This window comes from Triticum urartu, chromosome 1, assembly GCF_003073215.2.
Source record: "Triticum urartu cultivar G1812 chromosome 1, Tu2.1, whole genome shotgun sequence".
Classification (NCBI taxonomy): Eukaryota; Viridiplantae; Streptophyta; class Magnoliopsida; order Poales; family Poaceae; genus Triticum; species Triticum urartu.
In genome coordinates, this window is record NC_053022.1 from 460,106,248 (window position 1) to 460,129,970 (window position 23,723).

The window sequence follows — 23,723 nt, forward strand, 5'->3', positions numbered from 1 at the left end:
CACGCGTGTGAGAGGGATCAGGAGGGGAAAAAAAGGCATGTGAGCGGTAGTTATTTTGCCCACACGTAAATATGTGGGTTGTTCCTTTTATACACCACACAAAATGTGTGGACGGACTCTTTAACGCCCACATGTGTGACACTTATCGGTGTTCAAAATGTATGGCTAGGCAATCCCCATGATCTTGTAATGATCCCTTTAAAAGTCATGATTAAATAAAGTTGAGTGGGGTTTTAAAAAAGAACTTATGAAACATTTTCTTAGGCCGCAACGAGGCTACATCGCAAGGGGTACTACTGACATGTCTACAGCCTCTTTGACTCAAAGTATTTTCATAGGATTTTCTATGGAGTCTGAATTCGTAGGAATTTTCATTCGGTGATTGTTTGATTTGTATAATTTAACCCTATAGAAAATTTTCCCAATGAATCATTTCATAGGAAATCAAGCGTTCACTCCGACCTCTTAGAAATAATTTTTTGTTTTACCTCTACACAATCGAACAAACTCAAATCATATAGAATTGGAATGGATATGACATTCCAGTTCTATGTTTTTCTTATTCTCGTGTTTGTATAGTTCTGCGAATCAATGAGGTCCATAGTATTAAAAGGCGTTGAATAGCTCTATACATATTTTCATTGTTCCTTGTGTTTACCGAACATCTTGTCTATGAAGAACAGTGATGATAACAACATAAAATACAACATAGTCACAATCGCCCTCTATAAGACTATGGTGTGCATGTCATAGATTGTTAGTATTTTTGCTTTTAAATGTTTAGCAGAATAAAAGGGTGGACCCCTACTATACTGAGACTAGGTGGTTGAATTTTTGCGAAGATGCTTGCAGAGGAGCTTATAATGGCTGGATAGATGCTAGATGTTTGTCCTCTTACAAATAATGATGTGATATATGAAAGTGGGTTAATGATTTTGTTGGAGTGTGATGGTATTGTGGGGTGCCTGTAAGGATACCGTGGAACCATTCTATTGAGTGGTCCATTAATTTAAGTATTACCAGTTTCATGGACATATGAAATTGGGAGAAACCCCCTTAATTCATTAAAAAAACTTTTAAGTTGTGATTTCGAGTGTGCTTTTTGGTGGAAAGTATAAGTTCCTGAAGCTTCCATTTGTTACCAAAAAAGTGGCCACATAGGGGAGGAGGCGGCAGAGTCGGGATGGAGTGAGGGACGACAACTACGAGGCCATCAGCAGGATAGGGGGGAGGGGGCGATGCTGGGTGCAACGCGGTATGACCATGGGGCCGGAGGTAGAGGAGGAGGCGGGGCTGCTCGTGAGAGCTGGAGGTGAGCAGATGGGATCGGGGGTGGGAGGAAGGCGGTGCAGATGAAATCAGGAGGACGGTTTAGTGTTATATAACGAAGATGCACGATTTGATCTTCCGCCCATATTCTATTATTAGTTTGACACATTAACTTGTACTCGGGGATTCGCAAATGGCCGACTTGCAATGAAGATCACATGTCATATGTATGGGCCGCCTGGTTCGGGGGCGCAACACTACTAACGGTTCCATGGAAGTACAACACTCATGATCGACATAACTACTCTATTGGTGACTTTACCCTCGGCTTGCGTGGCCTGAAGATTAGCTAACTATTTCTCCACTCGACATCATTGTTGTTAGGCTGTTAGTGAAATGGGTTGAGGAGAGAATCAATCTGCAACACTGAGTCATCAATTGATCAATAATAATGTTGTCACCATTACATATGTATTGTATCTGCATCCGCGACTGGTTTTGATGATGCCACGAAATATACGATGTTTAGGTTGAGTATTGTAGGCTTGTTGACTGAATGATAATTTTTTTACTTAATTATGGATTTTGATGCTATAATGTTCGTGTGCTAGATTGTTGGTGTTAATTGCTTTAAAACTGGGCTTTTGGATGTGTGTGTTTTTGCGGCAGATAGAAGTGACTAAAATTTCACATTTTCAATCAATTTGTCCCCTCATTTAGCACAAATCCAAAAGAATAGGCACATGGGCATGTCATTGGAACTTGCACAATTTTAGTCGTTTTCTCCTTGATTTTAGCACAAACTCAAAATAACAGACACATGCAAGAGATTGATTTCTACTCAGCATTGATTAATTTTTAGTCGGTTTCTACCCGCCATCTACTCGGATTCAAAAGAATAGTTTCGCAAAAGAAAGATTCAAAAGAATAAGCACATGGGACAAAATGTCTAAACCTCGCACAATTTCCACTCGATTTTCTCCTCGCCTCTAACACAAATTCAGATCATTAACCGTATGCAACAGATCAACTAAAACTTATACAAATTTTGGTCAAGTTCTTCCCGCTGCAAATTTGAAAAGGTAGCAACAAAGGACAGATTGACTAAAACTTGCATTATTTCAGTTACTTCTGTCCAACAGAAGACAAAACCAGGTGCAAGATTGTAATCGGACGAACAAGAAAAATGTGACTAAAATGTCATTCTACCACCCATAAGTTACTCCCTCCATCCGGAAATACTTGTCCTAAATATGAATAAAATTGATGTATCTATAACTAAAACAAATCTAAATACAACCATTTTTAGGACAAGTATTTCCGGATGGAGGGAGTATATAAAGTTGGAATCTGTCAATTCTACACGTAAGAATTGAAAGACTCATGAGTTAAAGCATTTGCCTCCGAGGTATATATTCTTTGAACTTTATTCTCTGTATATATCTAGCTATTTCAATATATATTTCTTGCGCATGTTGTAATGTCTGGTGCACTGAGTCAGATGATGGATCAGTTGAGCCCGACGGTGAAGGGCACGCCGGTTTGCGGCAGCCAGAAATCCCCGAGCACCATGTTGGCGACGGTGAAGTTGCCGGCGTCGACGGTGCTGTTGAGCACGTGGTACCCCGGCCAGTTCACCCTCCTGCTCGTGTCCGACCCAGCGCCGGAGTTGTCGTACTCGGCGTAGTAGAGCGTGGCGAGCGCGAAGTCGCCGCTCCACGGCATCCAGCCCGCCGGGTCGACGAGCCCGGCCACGTCCGACTGCATGATCACCGTGCGCGAGTACATCTTCCACGGCCGCCCCAGGTAGGTGGTGGTGGCGAAGGCCGTGTTGGCGGCGAGCTCCGGCGCGGCCACGATGGAGCAGCCCTGGATGGTGGTGCCCGTGTTCTGGTTCGGGTCGGAGCGGCCCTGCGCCGTGACGGTGTTGCTCTGGCCGGCCATGGGGAGGCGGTTGTAGAGCGTGCAGTCCTGGAACACGACGGCGGCGTTGCCGAAGACGTAGTCGACGGTGCCGTAGACGTCGCACGCGCGGTAGAACTGGCGGAGGGAGTGGGTGTAGAGCGTGTCCTGGTACCCCTCGAAGCTGCACTGGTAGAACGTCGAGAGGTCGGCCCCGCTCCGGAGCGCCACCGCCTGGTGCTTCGCCGGCCCCGCCGTGTTGCGGAACGTCATGTTCACCGCCACGAACCCTTGCCCGAGCACGGCTGCATGGTCGAATCTTCAAAGTTAGGACGCGCCCAGCACGTTCATCATGCAAGGCAGTAACGTAAGTGTAGTCAAGCTCACAACAGAAGCTCTAGAACATGTTGGGCAGTCGTGTCATGGGATCATGTCAATGGTAGGTACATTTCAACCGGCACTATAGAAATAGCACGGCCAAACTTTCAAACGAAGCCAAGCCAAAAGCGGAGTAAAGATAAAGGAAGCTAAATTGAGCAACGCACCGAACGTGGCGGAGTTGAAGGTGGTCCAGCCGTCGACCACGCTCCGGTTGCCGGTGATCACCGTCTGGCCGATGCCGTCGCCGACCATCATGACATACTTCTTGCTCTTGGGCACCACCACATTCTCCTCGTACACGCCCGCGGCCACGCGTATCACGAAGTACCCGCTGCTGGCGCCAAGGTTGCTCGGCGCCGCCGCCACGGCGTCCCCGACGGTCGTGTAGTTCCCCGCGCCGCTCTGGTCCACGGTCACCGCGCCGGCCACCGACACCGCCGCCACGGCCCCCTCGAGCGCCATCCTGCGCACCATCTCGTCGTCCGTGGCGTCGAACAGGCCCCTCCCGCGCTGCCGAGGCGGCTTCGCGGACGACGACGGCGCCGGCCTCGGCTTCCTGCCCTTGCCGCGGGGCACCCACGCCCGGGTGAAGAGCGAGAGCGAGATGCTGTAGAGCTTGGTGCTGTTGGCCATGGGCACGGCGAGGCCGCTGCGCACGGACCACGCCGACGCGGCGGCCTGCAGGCCGTCGGCGCACGTCTGCTGGTTGGTCAGGATGGCCGACAGCAGCGTCTGCACGTCCTCGGCCTGCGGGTTGAGGAGCGCCGACTTGGTGGTGTTCAGCGTGGCGCCGGCCGCGGAGAGGAAGTCGATGTTGAGCCCGGAGAGGAGCTGGCAGTCCTGCAGCGCGGCGACCGCGGCGCCGGAGAGGCCGCCGCGGGCGAGGTACCGGTTGACGAGGCCGAGGAACCGGTTGGCGTTGGAGAGGGACCTGGCGGCGGAGAAGCGGCCGTAGGCGTAGAGGTTGCCGGTGCCGTTGGCCGGGAGCACGGAGCGGCAGAATGCGGGGTCCGTCGTGTCGTCGCACGCCGTGGAGGGCGGCACCGGCGTGGCCGGCGGCGGGTCGGCGCGGGCCAGGAGGAAGAGCGAGAGCACGAGGAGGAAGGAGAGCGCCGCGGCAGGGTGGTACGCCGCCATGTTTGAGATGGCGATCGAGGTTGTCAAGTGCAGTGTCCCTGCTTGAGATGGCGATTGCACGAGCTGCGCCGGCCTTTTATAAGCAGATTCAGTGTGGGTGTGTGCAAGATAGGAGTCGTGGTGTTTTTGGAAGGTTGGCTGGTCTTTGGGGTCCCTGATTAAGAAACGCGTTTGGACGATGGTCGATCGGTTGGATGGCGGTGACGCCAAGGAAAAAAGAAGGAAGCACTGCTCAAGGGACAAGTCAAACCCTCGAGCTGGAGATGCATGTGATGCATTACACGGGGGAGGCGACGTTTGCATGGGTTGGTTTGGTAGGATTCAATCAAATGACACTTCTTCTTCCATGGGTTAACAAATTACAGCAACATGTATTGTGATTCATTGGACATGTGCAATGTGTGTGTTTAGGGGAATATGTAATGCGTGTTTTTTTTGGGTTTTTTTGCGAGTAATATGTAATGCGTGTTAATCCTATATGTGGTTGGGTTATATATCCCTGTCGGGGATTGCCAAAATAAAAACCAATAAACCAGGACAAAAATGTAAAGCGGATATGGGGCCAAAACTCAGTTGATATGTGCCAAAGCACAAAAACCATACACCATTCGTGAATGCTTCTTTTCGTGTACTATCATCTTTATCTTGCTTCTCTTAGATTTGGAGAAAACTTAATACTAACTCGGATCCATATTACTTGTCGTACTAAAGCTGCGACAAGTAACATGGATCGGAGGGGAGTAGTGCTTTCTCTACATAAAAATGTTTAATCTTTCGGGATTGCTAAATCCCAGTCGACTGAATCTAACCAAGTCTAAGTCGAAGCTATATTCATCGGATCTTACATTAACATCCGTGCAAAATTTTCATTTTTCTTTTTCTTTTTTCTTTCTTACATGTTATGTCACTTGATTTAGACTTGGTTAAGTCTTAGTCTACTGAGACCTAACCATAACCTTAATCTCCTAGTAGAAATAATTTTTTTACAAAATGTTTCATCCAATTAATTTAAATATAGTTTTTTGCTGAAAATATTTGTTTTTTTAGTGAACATGTAGTTAAACATAGACATACATACATGATAGTCAGACACTCACACATCATGCACTAAAATCTAGAGTCTCCGTGTTTCAGTATTAATGAAGTCATTTTCTACTAAAAGAATAGCATGCCTTAAATGAGGCATGTAGAGGATCAAACCTTCTTTTTGCATGGTAATACATGTCTCATCAAAAAATAAAGATTCTGTTACAAGCCACGTAAACACCGAGATTACAGGGCTGAAAAGATAGGATAATCCTACGCAAAAATCCAACGCATATACCTCTCAACCATGGAAAAGGAGACAAATCACCTCTTCGCCCGAGCTCGACGTGCCCCATCGCTGATCTGCAACTTTACGAACCTCCGAAGCAGTGGTGGAGCCACCTCCCGGGGACCCTGGGCAGCTGCCCGGGCTCTGCCCAGAAATTCCCACTTGATTATAAAAGGAGATGGGGAATTAATCATCAGTTTTAGTAGGCAAATGCCCATAACCACATCTCCTTGTATTTTGCCCCGGCTCCATGTACTGGCTAGCTCCGCCACTGCTCCGAAGTAGTTTGCCTGAAGTAAAATCATTGTCGTTGAAAGAATCAGACCAGGGCAACGTGTCTCCGGACACGCCATCAAACTCCAGAACTGACACCCTTGCACGACTACGATGTCGGAGGAGAAAACCAGAACTGTCAGCCCAAGGTTTAACCATGGTGGATTAGGAGTACAACCACAATTTTATTTTTTTTGGAACCATGCAGAAGAATTGTATGCAGATTACATTTAGATTAGAAAAGAGGAGCCCAAAGGGCTCATACAAGGTTCAGCAACCATAGAAGTACATGGATCAACCCAAACAGAGACAGAGACAAGAACAAGAGAACACTCTCCTAAGTACAAAAAACAAACAACATGCCCTAGAGCCTCAGTTATCCGAAACATTTTATCTAGCCAGACTTAGCGTATATTTCATGCCTTATTTGAATCTTTAGTGTTCCTCCAATTTCGAAAACATTGCATACATGGGGCCATAGACTCCCTCCCTTCCTTGACTCAGCAGGTCAGCATCCTTGAATGAATCCTTGGTGGCTCTCTCCTAGTAGGAAAACACCTTGCTTGAAGATTTGGTGGCGCCGTCAAAAAGCACTAAACCCATTTGCCCGGTGCAAAGCTGAACCTAACGAACTCCACTGTGTTTGCTGCTGATCAAGGCACAACTAACGAGATCCACACGTCCGATTACGCCAGAGTGTTGAGATTTTACAGCCACAAGAATCACATTGTATTTCTGTGGTCTCGTGCGTTCCACGCAGTTAGGCAACCACTAAGCAGATCGAATGAATGAATAGGGTCACCGCCCTAGCTAGTGCTAGTGGATTTAGTGGACGTGTTGGCGTCCGGCCGGTGGCTAAGTAACTCGTGCTACTAGCTAATTACTCTTAAACTAGTGTAGTAGCGTGCATGCATTGATCCTACTGGAACTTTAGCTTAGCGTCGACCGTGTGTTTAACTAGACCGAATTGAATCGTGCGCGCCACGGATTCGGTGGCCTCGAGTGAGCGATCCACAGCCTCTGATCGCGCGAAAAGTGAAGAATGGAGTGGTGCGGTCTACAATTCGACTGTAGTTTAACGAATCAAGATTTAGCTACCTATATACTTCCTCTGTTTCAAATTACTTATCACAGGTATGGATGTATCTAGATGTATTTTAGTTCTAGATACATTTATTTCTGTGACGAGTAATTTGAAACGGAGGGAGTAGATTGCCAACATTTATATCAAACCCCAGCGGCACTCAACAGTCGACGGCGTGCGGGCTCGGAAATCTACTGGTGGAACGAGGGGAACGTGCGTACCAGAGCACGGACAACTTCAACTCTGAAATTCTTCTTCAACGTTGAGCTTCTACCTCTATTGTGTACTAGTACGAAAGTACTAGACTATTAGAGCTTTTCACTTGTTTCTACGGCTGCCCTTGCGGTTTTACTCGGGGTTTCGACGAAATGGCAGCTGCCATGCCAAGCATAAAGCATTTCTAGCTAGCTACCCGTCGCCGATCAGCTTATTAGTCCATGGAAACAGCAACGAACTGAAGCTACTCAGACTCTGAGCAAAAGGAAATGCATGCTAGTACTAGTAGTGGAGGAGGAACTTTCAATGCTATGTGCCCGATATGGTCTGTCGGCCAAGCCTAGTGGAGGACGGTGACCCTTTGACGGCTGGCCGCATTCCAGTCTGAATCAAGTTCGGCAGATCCGGAAAACACACATCTTTTTTTGTCTCTACGTAAGAAGATGCAAACCTGCTGTGTGTCTGGACTCTGGACTCTGGAATGGAAGAGGAGAAGCGACCAAAGTCTGACCGAACGATCACATACATGAGGTCCCAGCTTGCTGAGCGCACCCTATATGCGCCAAATAATTTAGTAGTAATTCCAAAGAAAGTCAACAAACTCCATGTCTTTTTTGGAATCAAATATGATGAAGTACTAGTATTCATCCCTGCAAAAAAAAAGTATTTGTATTCATGTAAAAGTTTGGCCAACGAATGATTTCCCATCGACTTCACGCTGAAAAAATAACAAATCTATGACGACAATGTAGCACGATATAGTGTCTTTTGGGGAATCTTTAACCCAGGATACAATAAAAGTCATTCCCTGGTAAATGAGGCTGTCATCGTTACGTAATATGATTGGATAACATTCCGATTAACCAACATGTAGGAGTATTGCCAACCGACTAATGCATTGTCCCAAAACGAAAAACTCATGATCTGCAAAGTCTAGACGATCCATTCACCGAAGATGAGATTAAAGAGGCAATCAATCAAATGCCTGGCAACAAGGCTCTGGACCCGAACAGCTTCACGAGCGCCTTCTTCGAACGCTGTTGGGACATCATCAAATATGATGTGATGAGGGCGATAAATTACTTCTCGGGCCTTCATTCTTCACAACTGGAGTGGCTAAATTCCGCCAACATTGTGCCCCTGTCCAAGAAAGTGGGGCGAAAGGCATCACCGACTATAGGCCAATTAGCCTCATTCACATCACCACAAAATCATTGTCAAGGTGCCTGCAAACTGGCTTGCTCCTCACATATGGACAACCTTGTCTCCAATGCCCAAAGCGCCTTCATAAGGAAAAGGAATATTCATAACAACTTCATGTCCGTGCGCAGCTTTGCGAGACGACTGCACAAAGCAAAAAAAAGAAAAAAGAAAAAGAAACATCCCTCCTTTTCAAGATAGACATCCGCAAGGTTTTTGACTCTATAAAATGGGAATACATCCTCGATCTCCTGCAACGGCAAGAGTTCCCAAACAAGTTCCGAGAATGGATCACCACTCTTTTCTACTTCATCATTGAGAATGTTGCTAAACGGCATCCCCGACCCTCCTATCAAGCATTGTCGGGGACTACGATAAGGCGACTCCCTACCCCCGTTGTTGTTTGTCATTGCCATTGACCCTCTTCAACGGATTCTTAACTTGGCCACCCGTCATGGCCTGCTGCATAGGATAAGAGGGCGGAAAACTATATTTCATACATCCGTTTTCACGGACGATGCTGCAATTTTATGGCCCCAATTAGAGAAGACATCGACAACCTATCATGCGTCCTCTAGGGTTTCGACGACCGACTGAGTTTGGAGGGCTTTGTATCCTAAACCTTACAAAATTTCTCACCTTCTTAGACTCCGATGACCATGGTACCACTGGAAGGACCCTACCAAGCTTTGGGTGGGAATGGAAAACCCTTGCGATGAAGCGGACCTCGAGGTCTTCTAAGCCTCCACGAATATCATCATGGGCAATAGAGCACGAACACCATTCTGGGACTCGCCATGGGAGCAAGCCAAAAGAGATTGCACCGATCATCTTTGAGGCCTTGAAGGGGAAGCGATGGAAGGCTAGGGAGGCAATGAAAGACGATGCTTGGGTGGAGAAAATTAAGCCGCCTCATACTTGGGACTTTGGGCTTCATCATGTTATTTGTTACCCTTTGGGCGTGCCTACATAACACCCCTTTGAAACAAGGGTCTTCCAGCACAAATCTTCCCCTCCATTTATCATCTTCAACATGATCAAGAACGATGCAGCCCTTCGGAAGTCACACACGCAAAGCATTTGGAAAACTAATGACAGGAGAGTAACAATTTTGTAACAAGGGGGACACTGTAATATCACTCTAACTTATTATTTAATGGATGAGACTAAGCTTTTGCCTCCGTTTCCAAAAAAAAGCGTCAGTTGCATAACACTGAATTATAATATCAAGTAGGAGGATGGCATCAGTCGCATAACACTGAATTATGGTATCAAGAAGGTACAGACACTCTAAATGCCACTGGAGGCACAAGGGTTTCAGATAGCAAACAGTACACCAATATCAGAATTCCCATAAAACAGACAAAAGCAGTCATTTTGCCAACTTACACTACATGTGGACATTTCTAGCTCCATCACTAGCTCTTGAACAAAGAGGTAGCTGTTCATCACACAAGGGTCATCGGCTGAGGTCGATTGAGTTGTTATGCCGCAACTGGATGCCTGATGATCCCACGCCCTTCGTCAAGGACAAAGCTGTTGTCACTGAAGTGAGAGCTGGAGAAGAACGGCCTCAGGTCGTAGATCTCATATTCTTGGGCCTGGATTCATAGACAAGAACATCAGCACACTGACAGACAGCGGAGGGACATGCAGCAGTATTGCTTGGGCAACGAAGAATCATGGACACAGGTGTTCATAGCTCTTACCTTGTTCTTCAGGTCATCCACTTTAACCTCAACGTGAGTCAGGCGTGTGGTTGATCCAGACACGATTTCTTCAAAGTGCAGCGCCTCCTTGACCAGGGTGCGCAGAAGGAGCAGAAGCAGTTCATTGTAATCCTTCTTGTACGTCATGTACTTCCGGAAATTCTGCAGAGACAACAGAAGTTTGTTAAAAACTACCAACTAGGCAAAAAGAGAAGCAAGATTTTTACTCTGAATATAAGATCATTGAGTATCAAGACATATCATGCAAATGAATGACATATTTGCTAACAGAACTGCATTAGGTAGTCCACTTCAGTTCAAACCAACATATATATATATATATACTTTGGCACTAGTGGGAAACACAACAGCAGTTAAGTTCAACTGTTCAAAAGTTACCTTCTGAAGTGCTTTCTGGACACCAAATTTCTGGGTTGAGATGAACGAGTCAAGCAGCACACGAATGGCCATGTCCACATCTTCCTGAGACACATAGCTTCGCAGATGCATCTTTGCATGTGCCTCAGACATTCGAATGATTGATTCAATATGCCTTACTGCAATGGGGACTCCTTGACCGTGCTGCAAAAAAGAGTTGCAAACAATTACTTCCTGGTTTTCAAGAATATTAATTTTCAAATATTTGACCTAATCATTCAACAAGGCTAGGAAAAGTGGTGGCTTACAGATGATTCACGTCGAAGTTCAGCATAGACATGGCTGATCTTGTCAAGGTCAGCATCATGTATTTTGGGGAATACATTCAACTTAGCATATGTGATATACTTCTTCAGCATGTCTTGAGAAAGGATCTGGCAAAGGAGGATTTTGTTAGAGGTGCAAATTTGAGTAAAATGTTAGCTTCTTACAGACAAGTGCAAGGGATAAGTACATCTGGGTCAGCATTCCGGGCAACAGTCAATGGATCATCCTCCTCATCAGCTACAACTCTATCTTCAAGATTACCACCCTTGGGCTGAGATCTGGCATGGCTATCTACAACAAACCTTGCAAGCATTTCATCCATAAATGGGTCAACAATATCCTGCATTGCAGTAAGAAAACTCAGTATTGACAGACAACCAAGCACTGGACAAAATATATTACATGGAGAACTACAAACCTTAACAACACAGAGGACATCAAAACGTGAAATGATTGGATCTGTTAGTTCAACATTTTGAGTGAATGTCTTCGAAGAATCATATCTGCAAAGTCAACATGTTGAGGATCAAGATGTTGCCTAATAAGAGTGCAAGTATAACTAGCATTGCAAGTAATTCAGCTTACCTTCCTCCAACTGGGTTTGCTGCAGCAATAACACTGCATCGAGCTTGAAGGGATGTGACAATCCCTGCCTTTGATATGCTGATACTTTGTTGCTCCATGGCTTCATGAATACTTACCCTGGAACAATCAGCAGGAAATAAATTAATATTCAGCACACTGAAACATTAAATGCTAATCATGCAACATCAAAAGGGTATTTCATACCTATCTTGATCATTCATCTTATCAAATTCATCAATAAGGCATATGCCTCTATCAGCAAGAACCAGTGCACCTCCCTCAAGGGTCCACTCCCGTGTTACTGGATCCTTGTGAACTGCTGCTGTGAGTCCAACAGCAGAAGCTCCTTTCCCAGTTGTGTATACAGCCCTGTGTCCTGTTTTCTCAACATACCTACAGAACAACAGTTAGTGGAGAATTATCTTACAAGGAACTGATGAAAAAGATTTATTCCACTTTATCCTTACTTGAGAAATTGGGATTTCGCAGTGCCTGGGTCACCCAAGAGGAGACAGTTAATATCACCTCTTAGGCGATGCTTTCCCTTCACGTTCTTTTCTTGCCCGCCAAACATAGCTAGTGCAATGGCAGTCTTGATATCTTCATGACCATAAATGGATGGTGCAATTGATTTGACAATCTGTAAACCCAAAGTTCTGGTTGTTAACAAGGCTAGTTATCTATCATAGTCACTGGAAGAGATTTACAGATTCAGGGACAAACCCTTTCACTGATACGAGGATCCTTTGACAACTTCTCAATCTCAGCCTTGTCCTCATCTGTTAATTTGTATGCAGAGAACAGATCCTGCTTCTTTGATACATAGTTTGCCTCCACCACTGTGGCAAAAACTGGGAAACCATTCTTTGTATTTAAAGACAGGTCGAAATTGTTTGTGTATATCCCTGTAACCTCCTGAAATGGATAATAAGTATTAATCAACATGTTCTTTCTAGAGTAATATATAAGAACCAATAAGAGGAGTCTGGAGAGCATTACAATTTCCTCTCCTGGACGAGCACAGTCAATCAGATCATTCAGAAGTATTACTTCCTTGTACCTGGGAAGCCTGCCAGCAGGAACAATCCCTGGGCTTTCCTGAAGAGTGAGTTTCTGATAGTTCCTGTATATAGTCTTCCAAAGGAAAATACTTCAGTCATGCATACCAAATGAAGAAAAATCAATATCATGCAAGGAGAAAAATAGTAGTACTAAGCTTAACTGTTTAATGTTACTTACTTGCTCAACGTTGACAGTAAATGGACCTTTGGATTGGCATTCAGGGCAAGACCCAACCCTTACTTCAGTGTAAGAGTTCTGGAAGAAAGGACCCAGGACAGTTCCACATTTGCTACAGTCATACTTGACCTGCTGCAGCTGAGGGAACACACCTGACCTTCGAGTAACAACACCCCCGATTCGAATCATTGTGTTCAGATGAATTTGCCTGAACAATGACAACTAGGATTAAGGACATAAATTTAATTTGGGGGCTAAGAGATAACATGGTAAAAAGGTGTGTTCTCCACCTGATATTGCGTATTTGATCATAGACAGGAAGGTTGGTGATTCGCACATATATTTTCTGATGGATGTTTCTGTAATTCTTGTGGAGATCAAAAACAACATTTTTGCCCACTTCCTCCATAACCTCCAGCACTGATTGAGGTGCATCAGCCAACCAGATGGCAATGTTTGGGTGTATATAAATAAATTGCTTGTAGTCTATCTCCAAACTACACTTGTTAGCTGCAAAACATGGAAGTAAAGGTTACAAGATGCCAATTGTTATAACCAGTATAGTGCAGCCTCTTTCATGTAAACTGGGGAAGTGGAGAAAAACAGTACCTAAAACCATCTCATTAATTAGTCTGACATATTCGAACTCTCCTTGTTCATTCTTAGGGTTTACATATGTAAGAAGAAATTCTTTAAATTTCTTTGCAATGAAGCGCCGGACTTCATCTCTTGTGACCCACTCTCTAAGTGTTCCTTGCACACGATACATGTTCATCTCATCTTCTTCATCAAATTCATCCTGCAGAAAATATAACCATTTGAAAACTGGACAACCATATAGGCCCTTCAAACATGAGTTGCCTACTTCAACTGAAATATCTAGAAAATAGGAACAAAATTAATTGCAAATGCTAAACAACAGCATGACTAATTTCCACTCAAACTGAAAATACCTCATATCCATCATCATCAGTCTGATCAGTCATAGGCACATCACCACCAGAATATGGCTGAGATCTTCCAGGTGAACTAGGAGTGAGACCATCACCATCATCATCACTTCTGGGTGTTCTTGGTCCTCCACTTGGTTGTCTAAAATTAGCCCTGTGCCTTTTAGGACGCCTAAAGTTAATATCCTCATCTGTATCTGCACAATTAAAAAATGTTGTCTTTAATTTACAATGACTGACATCCAAGCATTTGCTTTTTATGTTATTGATCAAGGATACCCACTACAGAGGAAAACTCACAAGTCATAACCATCCATATGAGGATACTATTACTAAGATCTTCAAGCAAATCCAAGCTTGCTTATTTTTGTATACATAGTGACCCTGATTTTTGAAGATACATCACATCTTTTGATAAATGGATGACGGTCAGAAAAATACACAATGTAAATATGATACTACTTATTGATATTTTCAGAAAAAATCAGCATTATTATATGGGCTTCAAAGTTCCTACCCATGACACTTCTATCAAACTTGAAACCACAAAGGAAAAAATATGCTCATTTCAACCATACTAAAAAGGGAACATTTCACCACAACAATATGAAAATAAACATAACCCAAATACTCAAGCAGCAATTCAAACAAACAGAATATAAGTGCAAAGGAAAAAAGGTAAGGTTTGTCCTAATACACCATAGAAAATAAGAACTGTGTGTGATGCCATTACCCTGATCATGAAGCATACGAGGCAATTTTCGATCAGCTGTTGCACCAGTCCTCACATCCCTTGCATGAAGTTCCGCTTCTGCAGCCCTTCGATCAGCCATGATCTCATCCAGGTTCCTCTCATCCTCTATTGAGTCATCTAACCCAACTGACTCATACTGGTCCTGCTCATCCATTCTTCGGTAATCACTGCAAAAGGTGGGAAAAAATAAGAGGACTAGCAAGAACTTCACAATTTCGAACATGTTTGTGTTTGTTTGAGGTATGGCTTATTTCATACACACTAAAACATGCAATCCTATAGTTAACTTAACTATCTTGAAACCAAACTGTATGGCAAAATGAATTATTACTCAACAATGCAGTTTCCAAGATATCAACAAATCCACAAAGTAAAAAAAACACTAGCAAAACTGGACAGCAGAAACTGATCAACAAATCCTATTCAGACAACCATTTTCATCAAAAAGGGATAGGACATGACAGGCACCAGTTCATATAGGCAACTGAAATTGGTAAACTGAAATATAACCGAACAAATTACTGAGCACAAACACAAGGTTTTAATATTCAATACTGGAAAGCAGGTTAGCAGACATTTCTACATTGTAAAGTTCAAGGAACTAACAAAACATTAAAGGTAGCAAAAAAGACACAATCAGGTGAAGTGTTTGACTATTCCCTTGTCTGTGCCACAAATCTGCCTATTTATGAAGTAAATCTAGGCCGCAATCCCTAGATTCTCAACCACCAAAAGTCGCTGAATAATCAATTTATTGCCAGATCTAACGGACTAAACCTGTCAACTACTAGTAGAAACACCTAAACGCTGTCCCAAATAACACTAGATCCGGAAAATCTCCGGCTCAGACGTTTCTGTCTTACTTGAGGTAGTCGTCGTTGAAGAGGTCCTCCCCGTCGTCTTCCTCCTCGTCGCGGATAACGGTGGCGCCGTCGTCCTCGGGGAGCACGTTGGGGTCGACCTCCGCCTCGCCATCGTCGTCCGAGTAGGAGGACGGGTCGGTGGCGCCGCGGCTGGTGGTGGTGTTGGGCGGCAGCCGGTCGGTGCTGAAGCCCGGCGAGCCCGGGGTCGACGGCGCGTTGTTCTCCGAGTCGTCCTGGGAAAAGCAAATCAGCCGGCGAGAAGGTTAGATCCGGAGGCGGCGGCGGCCGCGCGGGGCGGCGGCGTGGGTCGGGGAGAGAGGGGAAGCTGGGGGAGACGGGCCGCTTACCATCCGCGGGGTCGGAGGAGGATCCGGTGGAGGACGCGTGCGGCTGTGCGCCGAGGCTAGGGTTTCGGCGGGAAGGGGGGAATGGTGGGGAGAGACTGTGTTTCGGCGGGAAGGGGATATATTGGGGGAGAGGGAGAGAGGGTTTCGGCGGGAAGGTGGGGTGGGTGATGGCGGGAACGGCAGGCGGTACCGGCGTCGTTGTGATGCAACAAATGGGCCGAAAGCCTTGTGCCATCGTGGGCTGAGAGTTGGGAGAAGCCTAAGGTGACCCACCCAACACCTCTGCGTTGCCTCCGTAAGCCCAGGACCATACTGAGCCTTTGCACAGGTGCGGTACATAGTCCTCTAAGCTATATAACGCCTACTGCGACGCTACCTTCCATCTCGCCGGAAGTTTTTTCGCGCCTGCTAGGCCGGCCCGGACCAATAGGATAGAGGTTTTACGCGCGTTTTTTTCTCTACTGTGTGTTTTCTGTGTTGGTTTTTATTTGGTTTTCTTGCGGGTTCTGGTTTTTTATGTTTATTTCGGTTTTCTGTGTCAGTTTTCAATGGTTTTCTTTTGGGTTTTGGTTTGAAGTGTTTTTTTACATATTTCTTGGGGTCTTTTTCAACATAAATTCTAGATCGTGTGCGCACACAATTTGATGAAAATGAGTGGCCGAGCTACGCGACAAAACAAACTGAAACAAGATTGCAACACTCTGCATGCATGCGTGAAGGCTTAGTGGGTTTTTTTTGCAGACGTACGAGGCCATCATACATGAGTTGCATGCAACTTTACGTGTATTTTCACATAAAATCAAAAGGTCATGTCTTTTAACCCCGTATCAGAATTAATATCCTTCGTTGTTAGGATCCTCTTGACGTTAATGGACAAAAAAAATCAATGTCAACTTTGGTGTGATATGGTGCGACCTTATTACTACATGCTGCAATTTTAGTACTACATGGTGCATTTTTTTTCAAAATCAATTTTGAAGTGGCATGCTCCAACCTCCTATGAGGTTGCAACGTGACAAACATGGCAACCAACTTTTTGTGACATGCAAATAGTCTGATGCCCGGCTAACTACCTAGTAGTAGATGTGCAACTCATGTCCCTACTTGTAGATGTGATGTGTAGTTTTCACTATTGGCACACCCTATCCCACCAATGCTACCAATGATAGGGGCAACTTAGTCTCTTTTTTGAGCCGATTGCCTAGTAGTTCATGTGCAACTCCTTCCCTTCCCTATTTGTGGATGTATAGTTTCAGTTGATGGGGCCAACATATGAAAAGTTGCACATAGTTTGTTAGGCAATTGGTGGGGCAACAAATTAAGTTGCTTATCTCACTGGCAGAGATAGTTGGATGGTGAAAACTGCACATTCATGAGGGCAGTGAAAAAATTCATATAGGCAGGGCACAAAAGTTGCACATATCAATAGCGGCGGTGGTTTGGACGGGGCGCTAGCAGATAAAACTACATGTCCACAGAGTGTGGGGGGAAGTTGCGCATCACTGTTAGGCATTTGGTTGGGGCAGCATCTAAAGTTGCACATCTACTGCTAAGTAGTTGGCCAATGCAGCAAACAATAAAAACTGCGCATCCACGAGCAGGAGAAAGTTGCACATCGACTACTAGGCAGTTGATCTAGGCAACAGACGAAGTTGGGCATCTCACTGCTAGGGGTTGTTTGGGATGAAGATGTCATACGTGCATTTTGCAACATTATTTCTTACTGTAGTTTATCCTACTAATGATGTATTTCACAACATGGTGCAAGCTTTCTCTCTTAAAATGCAAGTTATAAAAAGAGAGAGGGGTTAATAGCAGCTGAAATTCTGAGCCTGAAATAGCAACATAAGATAAAGCAATTATTTGAAGCTCAAAACGGTGGATTCTTAGAGAATTATTTTGGAATGTATTTTGTAAGAGACTGTTTTGAGTCCAATTGTTCAATGACATGGTTATATTTATCTTAATTATTTCTCTTGTAGTTGTGGGGGCTTGCATGGAGAGTATAATCATGAATAGGTATTAGTTCAAGTTGGGACAATACCTTAGCTCTGGTCCATCTAGGCCAGTGTAAGTCGATGAATGATGGTAAAAGTAACTTGGCGATATTTCCATGTGTCCTCAAGATCATTTTGATCACTATAAAAAGTACAACTGGCTCGTCCTTATCACAATTAAGGATCGAGTCACTTGCCACGCCTTACTATGTCTGTTACTTGTTACCTTGTTGCAAATTATCTTGCTATCAAAATATATATCAAACTTTTTTACAACACTTGCGGTGAAAAACTTACTACAAACTGCCTATCAAATTCATCTGCTCATCGTTGGGTTCAACACTCTTACTTGTTGAAAGGACTATGATTGATCTCCTATACTCGTGGCCATCAAGGTACCATCGGTGAATACTGCATGTCCACGGGTATGGGGAAATTGCAAGGCGACTGTCAGGCAGTTGCACATCAAACGCTACATAGCTGCACCTCGCGAAACATACTATACATAATCTAGTTTCAAAAGGCACATCACGGTGATTCAAACAGTGAAAACAGATCTTAATTTTGATGCACACTTTGGAGTTATGCCTTTTTTAATTTTCAAAACCGTGAATTGAATGAAAAACATCACAAAACACATGCATCGTAGGGTGATCGTGGGAGCATCCAACAAGTTGGGAAAAAAGGGAAACAGATGAAAAAGCTTTTCTAGCTAAGGAAGGGGACAAAAAAGTTTCCTAAAATGACCAGCTGCCGGGGAGCACTAGGGGACAACCATTTGCCCGCTAGATGTGTCTTCTTCTCAACACATGATTACTTTTTCACACACGCTGTACATTTTTGTATACACCAGAAATAATTTTAATACCTGTTTATCTTTTTTTAATCTGTTTTTTCAAACATATGTTGCAATGTGCATTTTTCATACACATTGTATATTTTCGTATATATTTGAAAAAATATACACGTTTAATATTTTTAAAATAAAATGATTTTTAAGTACACATTTATAATATATTTTAAAAAAATACGTGTTAAAAATATTTCAAATGCGCCTTGATTTTTTTAGTGACGGTAATTTTTTTAGTTGTGCGAACATTCCTTTACATTTGAATATTTTTTTAGGATGTCATGAATATATTTTTGAAACACATGAATATTTTTTAATTATATAGGAAATTACTTTTGAATTACAAGAACATTTTATATGTACATTGTATACACATTTTTGAAAAATGTCAAGTATATTTTTTAAAGCGTGTTGTCAGTCCTAACCGAGGGGGTCTTTGCCACTTGAGTTCCCGGTCTAGTGGGCCGAGTTGTGACCCCCCCCCCCCCCCCCCCCCCCCGCGTATGTCGGTGCCATCCCGGGCCACATCAGGTGACCCATGACGGATTATACTAAGACTTTGAAAGACTTGGCGTACAAGACAAAAAGGCGGAGCCGTGGAGAGGTCTACCTACACCTACGTAGCCGACTAGAATTTGTAACCCTAGGACCCTAGTGTGCTATATAATCTAGGGACTGGGCATGTAGATAGATAACTTACAATCTTTTGGCACTTTGCATGTACTTTGTACACATTATGCAATAAAACACAAATAGGAAAAAAGGTATTGTCTTCTCCAAAGAGCCTGAACGTGAGTAAAAACCTTGCTCATGTTACCATCATGCCAGGTCACCTACCTACCATACCCTACCAAGGATTTTGCCGGACTTACCTTCGACACCCATGAACATTTTTAAACATTTTTAATACAATCAACACTATTAAAAAATTACCCTAACAGATTTTTTACATAGCATTAACATTTTTCAAAATGCTTTTATATTGTTTAAGTATATTTATATTTTGGAATATTTAGAGGGAGAGAGAGAATATTTTTGAAAACATGAACAATAGAACAAATATACAAACAAAAAAAGTGAACTAAGATGCAGGAAGCTAATTGGGCCGGCCCAATAGGATGCCTGATCCCGTCAGTTATCCGCAAACCGGCGCATACCCTCCCTCCGCGCTGGCCCGGCCCATTTATCATTTTCTTCTTCTTTTTTCTTTTAACCTGCACAAAAAAGGTGCCCGCGACATGAATCAAACTCGCGACCTCCTCATTAAGTATGAACTGTAGCAACCAACCAGGACACCTGAAATGTCGTGAGTACTTCCTTTTTTCCCCATCTTTCTTTTGTTCACGGAAACCGACGAGTATGGAGGATGTGATTTTCTTTTCTTTCTCTTTCTTCTTTTCTCAAATGTGTGGAACTTTTTTTAATTTGAAACTTTTTTAAAATTCATGAACCTTTTACAAAACCTGTGAACTTTTTTCAAATACGTGAACTCTTTTCAATTTTTAAGAACATTATTCCAAACTTTGTGAACTTTTTTCAAATTGAAGAATTTTTTTAAATTCTTGAATTGCTTTTTGGAAATTGATGAAAATTTTGACTTTTTTTCATATTCATGATTTTTTAAAAATAAAAAGTCCATTTTACTATCCTGAATAAAGTGGGTGGTTCACTTTACCCCCGATCTATTTTTCTGCTTCTTTTACCCCCAAAACAAATCCAAACCGGACAAAACACCCCCCCGGCTGGTTTTTCTCCACCAACTGCTGATGTGGCACTAGTCAACGACGGTTTTGACCTAGGTGGGGCCCCCTTGTCAGGTTTCTCGGACCTCTCTCTCTCATCTGTAGCGAAAGGAGCACACGGAAAGAAGCAGAGAGACTATGAGAAAGCCATTTTTCTTTAAGCTCACCTTCGTGCTTTATCCATCTTCCCTTACAGCAGCCAAGCACGTTTGCATCTGCATATGGCCCTATTTGGTTCAACTTTTATTGACGGACTCCGTTGCCGCGCAGCAAGAATCTGATTCAAAGGGCGAACCCAGCAGAATCCGATTCCAGAAATCCGCTGCCAAAATCTAAACCAAAAGTGGAAGCAGCCAAGGACGTGCTTTCCAAAATCTAATTTCACTGCGGGCCAAATTCTGAAAAAGCTGTATCAGCTTATTTGCCAAATAACCTACATTTTTTTCACATCAGATTTTCCACAGCTGTTTTTCCACATCAGATTTTTCACAGCTGCTTTTAAAAATGCACAACCGAACCAAACAGGGCCACCGCTGCCCCTCCTCTCGGCAACGCTCGATCAACGAAACACAACGCGAACCTACCTCAGGAACTAGCACACAGGACACCTAGTGTGAAGCACAGTCGAGTGACCATGGCTGCAGCAGCCAGCGATAGCCTCGCCGACGAGAAAGCGCCAGGGACGATCGGCGTAGGCCTGTACGAGGAGATGGAGCAAGACAGCAGCCAGGGAAAAATGAATACAGTACACAAAATGGGGATGCACAGTCACATGACATGTCAAGTTTTGGACACTGGACTGCTGGCCTGTGTGTGCACCAGGACACGGCCAGGTCCGCCAATATTTCGTGTATTCACCAGCTAGGCTGCACACTTGTGTCACCACTCACCAGTCACCACAAGCGCACACGCTTAGTCCATTTCTTGCGTGCTGGGTATGAGCAAGACAGCATTGGCCCACGGCACCCTGAAGCTCGTGTAGGTAGTACAAGTAACTAGTGAGCGAGCTGACGACGCTACACACATGCACTCTTCAGTCTTGGCAGCAAACTCGTATGGTTTCCTTTGCAGCTAAGGGCATCTCCAGCTGCGCCCCAGAAAGGCCTTTCCAGGCGTTTTTTTTTATGCCGGTGCCGAAAAATCAGCCCAGCCGCGTCCCCAGAAGTCCGATTTTCGCCGGCTTGGACCGAAAACAGTGTCGGCGGACCCAGGCCGAACCCGGCGCGCTGGGGGGCGCTCGGGGACGCCGAGGCAAACTCTTTTGGCGCGAAACAGCCGCGGGCCCGCCGCGTTAGCGACTCTACCCTCTTCTCGGCCCTTCGTCGTCCTCATCGCCTCGTTTCCCGCGGCGAATCAATGCCAAAGCTGCCGCGCCGGTCAGCCTGCGCCATTGATGCCTCACGGACGGTGCAGTGAAGACCGGATGACGCGCGTCCCTCGCCCTCCCTCGCCCGCCACGCGTATTCATGGCGGCTCGCGCACGGGCGGCGCCTCGGCCTATATAAGACGCGCCCCAGAGCACTCGGCGACTCGTACTCTCTCGCCGTCGTCGTTCCTCCCTCGCCTCTCTCCCGCCGCCGTCGTTCCTCCTTCTCCTCTCTCGCCGTCTCCAGCACCCATGGCCGAGCGCTTCCCAGGCGACGGCGCGGCGGCGAACGGCTTCGGCCGCCGCCATCTTCACGAGAGCGAGACTCGCCTCCTTTTCGAGGCCGAGTACCCGGTCCCGCCGGACATGCGGGTACCCGGGGCGTGGAGGATCAGCGCCGGCGGCGTGCCGGTGCCCCCGATACCCACCGGCGCGGTGTGCGGAGATCGCATGCATCCGCTCATCCCTGCCGCGTGCGGCGAGGGAGGGGCCACGGTACGTCCCTGACAGCCCGCTCTGGGAGCCCTACTTCCGCCGCCGTCACGCCGAGCAGCTCGAGGCCACCAACGGCGTCGAGCCCTCCGGCAGGCTCAACGCCGTCGGCCGGCGTCGGTGGTGGGGCGTGCCCGAGCGCACGTTGGAGGCCGTCCTCGAGTATATCGAGGGCGGCAACACGCCGCGCCTCGAGTACCCCGCTCCCCCGTCCTTCACGCGCCGCCGGGGGCTCCTGGACCCCGAGGCGCATGGAGACCAGGGGGTCCTCCTCCTCGTCCGGCGGCTCCCCCTGCCTCCACCTCCGCCCCGTCAAGTCGGAGCCCCAGGGCGCGCCTGTCAGCGCGCGCACCCGCAGCTCCGGCGTCCGCATTGGCGACAACGCCTCCCCCACCGGCCGCTTCGTCCTGGTCGAGCCCAAGCCGGAGCCCAAGCCGGAGCCCGGCCTCCCCGTGGAGTACGAGGAGATAGCCCGGCGTGGCTTCTCCGACGAGGACGCCCTGCGGTGGGCGCGGGACGACTACCTCCGCGACGAGATGGTCCGACAGCGCCGGGCCCTAGAGGAGATCGCCGCCAGCAAGCGTGGGCGCGAGGACGAGCACGGCGTCGTGGTCCTCAGCGACGACGACGACGACGCCCCTGGACCGTCCAACCCGCCGCGCCAACCGGGGGAGGGATGCAGCAGGGACGGCGGAGGCGTCGGCGGGGGCGACGACGACGACGACGACGGCGGTGACTACACGCGGTTCTACCGGCAAGGCGGGCGGCGAGGGAGATGGCGGGGGTAGCCCGGGGTAGTTTTTCTTTTTTTTGCAAAGTATGTTTAAATTTGAACGAACTCGCCGAAGTTTGCGTTAAATTTAAGTCGTGTTTGCGCCGTATTTGACTTTTTTAAAATCCTGTGGGGGGGACGCGACTGAGGGGCATCACACCCCCAGTGCGCGGTTTAGCGCCGGTGCGCTTCTAAAGGCGATTTTTTGCCCCTCCTGAAGGGCCAACGGCTGAAGATGCCCTAATGGCTGTGACCTGTAGATAGTCTTTGCTGATCATTCTCGCCCTCATCCACGCCTCAGCTCGGTCAGAGCAGAGTCCGCTCCTCTCGCTCGCTGCATGCAGGGTTGCAGTGAAAGCATCGGCCGTCTGTCTAATGCTAACTCAGCTGTGCATGCAGGCGATTAACTATCGATTAATATACGGTATGGTGCAGGGAGGTGATGCACGCGATGTGGCGGCCGCAGGAGTTCAAGGCGGTCTACCTGATGGCGACGGCGTACGTGCTGACGCTGACGCTGCCGTCGGCGGCGAGCGTGTACTGGGCGATTGGGGACGAGCTGCTCACGCACTCTA

General features: G+C 46.2%; 2 protein-coding genes across 2 annotated transcripts; both read right to left on the reverse strand.

The window, feature by feature from the left end:
• Positions 1-2,657: 2,657 nt before the first annotated feature.
• On the reverse strand, positions 2,658-4,750 carry LOC125518939 (pectinesterase-like). The gene is made up of 2 exons (XM_048683826.1): positions 3,717-4,750; positions 2,658-3,476 (listed from the first exon to the last, which is right to left on the reverse strand). Exons 1-2 carry the CDS (start codon positions 4,687-4,689, stop codon positions 2,779-2,781), a joined length of 1,671 nt encoding a protein of 556 aa, XP_048539783.1. The 5' UTR covers positions 4,690-4,750; the 3' UTR covers positions 2,658-2,778.
• A 5,271-nt stretch (positions 4,751-10,021) lies between these two features.
• On the reverse strand, positions 10,022-16,071 carry LOC125518950 (DNA replication licensing factor MCM2). The gene is made up of 18 exons (XM_048683836.1): positions 15,930-16,071; positions 15,583-15,815; positions 14,699-14,886; positions 13,969-14,162; positions 13,625-13,814; positions 13,306-13,525; positions 13,016-13,223; positions 12,776-12,910; positions 12,500-12,691; positions 12,244-12,416; positions 11,981-12,169; positions 11,777-11,893; positions 11,610-11,694; positions 11,379-11,531; positions 11,173-11,298; positions 10,886-11,068; positions 10,487-10,648; positions 10,022-10,378 (listed from the first exon to the last, which is right to left on the reverse strand). The coding sequence occupies exons 1-18, from the start codon at positions 15,930-15,932 to the stop codon at positions 10,262-10,264; spliced, it is 2,868 nt and encodes a 955-aa protein (XP_048539793.1). The 5' UTR covers positions 15,933-16,071; the 3' UTR covers positions 10,022-10,261.
• Positions 16,072-23,723: the final 7,652 nt, after the last annotated feature.

Excerpts from the sequence above, each read along its gene's own strand:
- LOC125518939 (XM_048683826.1), bottom strand. The coding sequence starts at position 4,689 with ATGGCGGCGTACCACCCTGCCGCGGCGCTCTCCTTCCTCCTCGTGCTC. Across the intron at positions 3,477-3,716 it reads CTTCAACTCCGCCACGTTCG|CCGTGCTCGGGCAAGGGTTC; the intron begins GTGCGTTGCTCA and ends TCGACCATGCAG.
- LOC125518950 (XM_048683836.1), bottom strand. Across the intron at positions 12,911-13,015 it reads TTACTGTCAACGTTGAGCAA|ACTATATACAGGAACTATCA; the intron begins GTAAGTAACATT and ends TTCCTTTGGAAG. Across the intron at positions 11,894-11,980 it reads AAGATGAATGATCAAGATAG|GGTAAGTATTCATGAAGCCA; the intron begins GTATGAAATACC and ends TGATTGTTCCAG.